The 8098-nt window shown below is 49.5% G+C and overlaps 1 protein-coding gene across 1 annotated transcript in view; it reads right to left on the minus strand.

The window, feature by feature from the left end:
- Spon1 (spondin 1) overlaps positions 1 to 8098 on the minus strand; it is a gene marked incomplete at its 5' end in the record, with an annotated part of 272587 nt that overhangs the window by 20522 nt on the left and 243967 nt on the right. The window contains one exon of the mRNA XM_010615374.3: positions 3203 to 3267. Coding sequence (XP_010613676.1) covers positions 3203 to 3267 — 65 coding nt within the window. The remainder of the gene's footprint in view (positions 1 to 3202; positions 3268 to 8098) is intronic.

Genomic DNA, 8098 nt, shown 5'->3' on the forward strand with positions numbered 1-8098 from the left:
GCCCCCTGCGTCTGCCCACTCTGGGCTCTCACCACTCCTACCTGTTCACCCTAGAGCCAGAGTGTTATTGTTCTCTAAATGCAAATCTGATCATACCATCCTTCTGCTGAAAACGCTTCAATGATTTTCCATTCCTTTTAATGGAAAAATCAAACTTTTTAATGTCGCCTAGCTTGGTCCCACACCAGGCTCATCTTTGATTTCTGGATCCAGTTACAAGCACAGCCTTTTAGTACCTGAAATATCTTCTCTTTCCTCTTCATGTAGGGCCCGAGCACACAGCAGCCTCTCTGGGATTCTGAGAATATTCTCCCCTTGTTTGGCTCTTTACTTGCTCCCGATTCCGTAGGTCTTGACCTCACCGCAGTCCGCCCTTTCCCGATTCCACTCCCCCTAGCTGGCTTGGGGTCCCCTCACGCACCATCCTGACCTCGCGCATTTCCTTCCCAGCCCTGTCTACTTGCCTGGCCACTGAATAAACATCTCCCCTGCTAAACGTAGGCTCCACTCTCTGCGGCTGCCCACAGTACCTTTCATGGTACATTTTTTACAGGAGACTTTCCATAACTATGTGTTGAGTCAATGAAACGTTTCTGTCACCCCTGATCAAAGGATCCCGGGTATGTCAAAGATTTCACTTTGTTTATTTTCGAGGTAGAATTCAGACAAGCTGAGGTGGTCACACTGTTAATTTTTCAGGCTGATCAGAAGCCCGACTGGAAGATGCGTATGTCTTGGCTAATTAGAAAGTGAGAAAATGAACGAGTTGTTACTTAGCCAGAGGGATGCGGTTACAGTGAAGAGTAAAAGCATGAGAGTCAGTCAGCTGGATGTGGCTGTGATTCTAGCTCTACTCTTGATGGAGCTGCATGATGACCCTGGACCTGTCGTGAGAGTGCCGAGTCTGTCTGACCATCTGCAAAATGGATTTACCTCTCGGGCTACTACGTACATCAGGGCCTACTGAGGTACTTGGGCACATAGCAGATGCTTGAAGTAAACATTGCTCTGTCTTTTCTTTCTTTAATCTCTCCCCCTCCCTTCTTTTCTCTTTCCTAAATGTAAAATTGTTTTGTAGTTTACATTTTTTTCTGAGCCCAACTCCTGAAGGTTAAGGACTCCTTAGCGATGTGAAAACCGGCCACCAGCGGTGGCCCAGATGCTCCGAAGCCGGTACCTGTCCTCGTGCACCTGCTCTCCTTGAGGACCCAACCACGAGGGGATGAGGGATTCTTCACATTTAGCTCTCGGGGCCTGGAAACCGGGAGAAACCAGAGAGAGACCTGCGCAATCTGAGCAAATAGATTTTGGGTGATGTCACTTATGCCAAAGGAGCCCAGGGTGGGTTTGCAGGGTCCGTTCTGTTGGGCTGAAGATGAGGCAGCAGAGGTTCACCCGCCAGGAGAGCGCTGCTTCTCACGGAGGGGCAGGGCAGGCGCTGCAGGGGCTGCAGGTCTCGGGCTGCCCCTGGTGTGAGCTTCCTCAGAGGGGATCCAGAGCCCATCCTGGAGATCACTGCAGGCCAGAAGGCCTCCAAGCAGCCAGCTGGGCTCCCTTCACTCAGCTATCCAAGGGTCAGCACTCTTTGCCTCCTCAGGCCCCGCTGCCTGGGCCAGTCTTGATCAGCAAGGAGCTCTCTTCCAGCCCAATGTGCAGTCCCAAACAAAGCCCTCGCTGACCTCTCCCCACCCATGCTGATGCCCCAGGAGTGCACAGGGCTGCCATGATGACACTGTGTGTTGTGTATTCTGTGTCTATGGTGCCTGGATTTATGCAGAGGGCAGACCTGGAGCGAGGCAACTCTGTTTATTGTCTGTCTCCTCTCTTGGATCCAGGCCGCAGGGACAGTGGATAGGGCTGGCACACGGTAGCTGTGTACAGAGCTGTTAGTTTGCTGAATGGGTAAGTGGGCAGGCACCAGGTGCCTGGCAACAGTTTTCCAGTTCCAGCTGGTTACGTGTGAGTGCTCCTCCTCCCGGGCTCTTGCTGCCCCACTCGGGGAGTCCTCCTTTTAATGTCCGGTGATATTTTTCTATCATTTTGTCTTTGCCTTTTCTCCAGCCTAGCAGGATCTCATGCATTCCCCATGTTGTTGCTGTCTGTAGCAATTTCATTGTTAATGGATGCAGGCTACTTCACAGAGGGGCTACCCAAGCCACTTTTCATGAACTGTTTCCCCTAGGACGAGTGGCAATCAGAGATTGTTCGAGGAACTGCACAGGTTTCAGGGCGGCCAGAGTGAGGCGCAAAGTGGGGAGCCAAGGAAATGAGCCAAGGAAAAGGATGCAGGAGCTAAAGTGCGCTCATGTTCACTACGACCTGTTGACTGAGACTAAGGGCTGCGGACCTAGTCTTGGAGGATAAGCGTAATAGATGGACTGGAAGAAGAGGGAGAGACAATAGGTGCAGAGTCTTAAAAATCATTCTGGTAGCAATATGGATGAGGAACGGGATGGGGGAGACTCCAGAAGAAGGGAGAGATGGAGAATTACAGGCGTGAAAAGATAGTGGTGGTTTGAACTAACGGCAGGAGAATGGGAAGACAGGGACTAGTTTATGAGATATTAAGAAGGCAGAAACAACAGGACTTTGGTGTGCACGGTAGTTTTGCAATTTCTCCGCATGGAGAAGAACAGGTTTGTGTGAAGGTGATGGGTTCCATTTTGGATATAAGGAGTTAAAGGACATGTGGGCCATCCATCGAGAAGCGTCCAAGGAACCGATGGATGGACGTATCACTCCACATCCATCCGTCCGTCCATCCATCCATCCATCTATTCAGGGCGATAGTAGTTTGGGAACTATTAGCATGCTCTGGTCACCAATCACCAGGACGGCGAAGTCTCCAGGGGACAGGGCACACTGAGAGGAGATGAGGACTGTGAATGGGATTCAGGGCAAGTCCAGCTTTCCATGAGTCGTACTCACTTAGAGGGTGTGCGCCTGGATGCTCGGAGGGCAAATGTGTATTTGGTCTGTTGTGTTGAGGGCATGAATGAAGACCATTGGAAGAAACCAAACATACCCACATCTTGAGGCATGCACGACACTGAGCACATGAGCTGTATCTTACCTGCTGGTTCACCTGAGAGGTATGACTGACGTTAGTAACACAAATAGTACGTGGTAGCCAGTAGGTAGGCAGATACCAGTATAAGGCTAGGATGGGACAGGGAAGGTCTGAGGGCTGTTTGCTACTTACACATTGAGAGGCTGCCAGGCCGGCCACTGGGCTTTGGCTTTGATGACAGTGAGGACCTCATCACTCTGCAAAGAAGAACCACAGATGTTTAGCGAACAGAACTGGGCTCGTGGGAGTAAGAGGGATTTGACGGTGACACTGCCCACTGCCATTCTTCCACCTGCTGTCAAGACTCTACCTGCCCTTCTTGCCCGTGATGGGGAAAACTTGGAGGTGGTGCCCGGCTGGCCCTCTGAGCCACACCTTCGGTCTCCAGCCTGGCCTCCCCTACTGGACCCAGAGCTCCAACGTGGACTTCTTGTTGGCCAGACTTCTCCACGGCGTTCAGCCTGCAAGGCCAATTGTGTGTCTGTGCCCAGGCCGGCAGGGTCAGCAGGTGCCATGGTGTGGCTGAGACTTTAGCCCAAGGGCTGTCACTCCTGGCCTTCCCTGCTGCTGGGACCCTGCCCCTTGGACACTAAGGCTGGAGCAAAGCGGGAGCTCTACCCACCTTGCCCCACTCATGAGATTCTGTTCTGTTCTGCTTTGGACAGCGTGTAGAGCGCCGCTGAAGCACGGGGAACCTAAAACACTTTTTACAGGGATAATTTGATGATTGACTTTTTTTGGATAACTGACATTTTGAAAGGAAACAGTCAGTAGTCATTATGGAGTAAAAATCGGGACTTCCATCTCACACAGCTTTACTCTGACAGTCGGTCTGGTGTTTACTTTCAGTTTCACCCTACCGTTCACCTGTATCGTGATGTCTGCAAAGCCTGAGGCCCACACAAGTCCAAACTCAGCTTTGGGTCAGGCTTTCCCCAGAGTAGGCTTGGCTGGCCTTAGATGTCCCCTATCTGTGCCTGCACCCAGCAGTGCTCAGACACCAGGGTCCATGATGCATAGAAGACTCTAGAATGTCACCAGCTGGGGAATGAAGAGCTTTTGTGCCAACTGAACAGATCCCTGAGTTCCAGGGGGGCAGAGATTGCTTGGCTGGCTCACAGCTACACCCAAGTCCTCAGAGCTGTGCCTGGCAGGAGGTGCCTAGAACATATTTGGGATGAATTGGTGAACTTCTCTTTGGTTGCATAACTCATCTAGAAACCTCACAGCCCTGAGGAAAGCGGGAGGAAGGAGGCTAGAGGTATCTTCCAGACTCGGGCCCAAGGATGATAAAAAGCCTTCTCAGTCCAGAGGGTCTTTTCTGTCACCAGGGAGGAGTCGTTGGGTGGTGGACCTCTGAAAGGAAGGGGCCAGCCAGATCCAGCATGGCAGGGTCCTGAACAGATGGTTCTGGGGGAGTGGAGGGCAGGGGCAAGGCCACAGGACAAGTCAGCAGAGTTCACAGCCTCTTTCTGGGTGCAGGGTCCCCAGGATGCCATTTTTGGTTGGAGGAAAGAATCTTTAGATACGCAGACACTTCCACACCCACAGGTCTGCAGGAAAAGCATTTCCTAGCTCCGCCTGGGTGATCACATTTTTCAAGGAAGATTTACTTATTTATTTACAGCGCACCTCTCCTAATAAATACCGGGAGAAGCTGTGTACCACAAAGTCGCAGGTGCATCTGGAGCTATTTCCTGAATGCCAGATCCATCTCTCCTGTTCCCTCCATGGGCCACACAGAGCCCCTCACCTGCCCCCAGAGCCCCTGTTCCCTCCGGGAGTCTGCCTGGTCTCCGTGTACATCTGCTGGCTGCTCGAGCGGACTCTGAGCTTCCTCCAGCTCTGCCTCTCACACCAGCTGGGTTCCAAGGCCTTCAGGGTCAAGCCCAGAATGCCACGCCCATTCCCTCCGTCCCAGTGGCTCCCAGGGCCTCTGCGACCACATCTCACTTCCTGCGTTTCGCCTGGATGGCCCTCATCGGCTGGCCCCGGTCTACTTCATGTTTCCTTTGATTTTTTCACTTGCAGAATGATGCGCAAGAACAGGGAGAAACTTCAGCATCACAGAGCACACAGTGCAGACGATGAGCACGCTCTACTTCAACACTACGCTGCCTTCTATTTTCTTTTCCAGAACAGTTCAGTTTCACGTGGCTCTTCCTGGGCTTTTTATTGTGCAATGCCATTGTGTGTGCATACTTTATCCATATCTTTCTCACAAACTACACCATACCACCTATCTCGTTCTGTGCCACAACTTTAACAGTGTTCCGGTATGACTCTAGTGACACCATACAGAGTACCTTAGTACTCTACCATGTGGGAGGCCTTCCATCAGTGTGCACCACAGACTGTGTGCAGTGTACGCTAAACACCACAGCTCTCTCCTTTTCTGCATTTTCAAAGTGTTGGAGACCTGCAAAATTACGGAGAGCCAGGTCCAGACATGACAATGAAATCCAAGGTATGAGACAAGTGATGAGATACTGTCCCCCGGCAATCCTTGGCCCTTCAAGAAATACTTCACTAAAACATAGAAATCAGTGTGGGTGGGGTTAAGGCGGCCACAGAGTTAGGTGGCCCTGCGCATTCGCTGTGCTTTACAATTAAACCTTGGTTCTCGGGCCCCAGCTAATGACATATTGATTTTGCTTTTGCAGCAAATAACTCAATAATGATATTTTGGACCTTCCATTAGTGTTTATTTATGATGGTGAAATTCTGTTTGTCTATTTCAGTTCTATGGAGGCTCCGAGGATGGTGAATCCAATGTGTGGGTATTACAGCTTCCTGCTGTAAATCATTTTGTCCAGGGCTTACAACAACATCTGTCTTATCCACAACTTGTTTCTTTTTATGATCATACATGCTATTCAATGTAATAAAAAATGAAATATTTTTGTTGAAGCATCAAAATTGTCTGATATAACCTAAATTCTATAGGAATGGAGAGCCTGGGCATGGTGATGTGTGCCGGTAGTCCCAGCTCTTGAGAGGCTGAGGCAGGAGAATTACTGTGAGTTCAAGTCCGGCCTGCAATATGTAGCAAGATCCTGTCTCAAAAAAAAAAAAAAAAGAAAAAAAAGAAAAGAAAAAGAAAACAAATGGAGACCTGCTGAATAGCCATCTCCAAACCTCAAAAGTGCACACTTAATTGTCCAAAGGCAGAACACATCATTCTTTTGACATACAGAGTTTCAGAACATGCTAGTTTAATGTTAAACTAGCATTATTAGGGGGTAGTTGTTTTCATGAATGATGCTGACAAGACTTGTATAAATATCTCTTTTTGTTCTCACGTGTAAGAGTTCCTGTGTCTTTGATTCCTAGGAATGATAAAACATGAATAAATTTTAAATTGTGGAGGGGCCAACTAAATCGCCCTCCAAATGTTTCTGTCCAAGTATACTCAGGTCCTTCTGGCTTGGACACACTGGATATTGTCCATCCTGCAAGAGTCATGAGCCCAGCTGCAGCGTGGTTGAGAGCACAGGTTGAGATCACACCCGAGTTCACATCCCGATTCCACCATTTACTACCTGTATGCGTCCCTTGGCAAATCTCAACCTCTCTTAGTTCTCTCATCTGTGAAGTCAGATTAAAAAGAAATCTACCCCATGCAGTTGTCAGGGGGGACAGAGTGACAGTTTATGTAATGAGCCAATGCTGCGCCTGCTACATATAGCAAGTGCCATAAACATCAGCCATCATTTTCTTTCTTTTGGTTTTCTGAGACAAGGTCTCTCTATATAGCAAGGCTGGCCTTGAACTCATGGTGATCCTCCTGCCTCAGCCTCCCTAGTGCTGGGATTACAGGTGTGTTCTGTCCTGTCTGGTGTCATTCATATTCCAGTGTACAGTTGGCCGTTTGAGTACAGGTAGATGGGCCACAGGAGAATGTTCTCCTGTCTGCAGGCCACTCTAAGTCTCTGGCCATGACTGATGGGAGGCTTTTGTAACTGGGAGCCTTGCACAGGGCCACTGGGGTGCCGGGCATGTCACATTTGGAAGAATGAAGGACTTGAATTCTGAGCAAGCAATCCACACATCAGACTTAAATGAAAAGCCCGTTAATAAGTCTCGAAGGCACAGACAGGATCTTTCAAGAATTCTTAGAGCCCTTTTACATCTCTTGTAGGAAACTTTCAAACAAGTATTTGAAGGCAGTCACAGTTCATGCTGTGTCTGGATGACATTAACACTTTTCCAAAGATAACGCCAATTAATTAAAACTAAAACCCCCCAAAGAAACGACAAGCCACTCGTGTCTTCCATTCACTTTGCTTTCGGTAAACACACTGCGAGCTGTGACAGCTGTACTCAAGCACTTGGTTACCAGCACCAAATGGAAATAACACAGCCCCAAACAGGCTGTGGGCTGAGGTCAGGTCTGGAGAGAGGAGCGTTCACATGGAGTGACAGCAGGCCAGGGACAGGCTGGAGGCCGAAAATGACATCAGTGTCAGGAGACACAGAGCAGGGGGGTAAGGATGTGATTGTGTTCTGGGAGGCAGAGGCAGGAAGGTGGCAAGTTCAAGTCCAGCCTGGGAAACTTAGGGAGACCCTATATCAAAATAGAAAAATAAAAAAGGCAGAGGATGTAGTTCGGTGTGAGGACCCTGAGTTTAATCCCCAGTATTTAAAAAAGTGTGAGTCTGGAGTTGGAGTAGGGGCCTTGTATGGTCTCCAGAGCCATCACCCAATGGACAGAGCTCCGGGCATCTCACCCAGGACCACAGGCAGAGACCTGGCTGGCATCAGTGTTTTCTTCCCTGCCTGGCTCCTCTGTTCCTACACCTTCCCGGCTCTGATCTTTTGACTTCATCCCGAGTCATGAATCACAAACTCTCCTAAGGTGACGCTGAGGCTCAGTTCCTAAGTCTGCTGTCCTAGAGGGAGCCTGGGCAACTTGCCTAATGTCCCTTCGTGTGTGTCACCCCCAAGATGAGTGGGACAGCAGTCTGTGATCAGAGAGGCAGAACAATAAAATGAGTAGGATTCTTTTTTTTTTTTTTTTGGTACTGG

The sequence above is a fragment of the Fukomys damarensis genome, unplaced genomic scaffold, assembly GCF_012274545.1.
Source record: "Fukomys damarensis isolate Sample0158 unplaced genomic scaffold, DMR_v1.0_HiC HiC_scaffold_16, whole genome shotgun sequence".
Classification (NCBI taxonomy): Eukaryota; Metazoa; Chordata; class Mammalia; order Rodentia; family Bathyergidae; genus Fukomys; species Fukomys damarensis.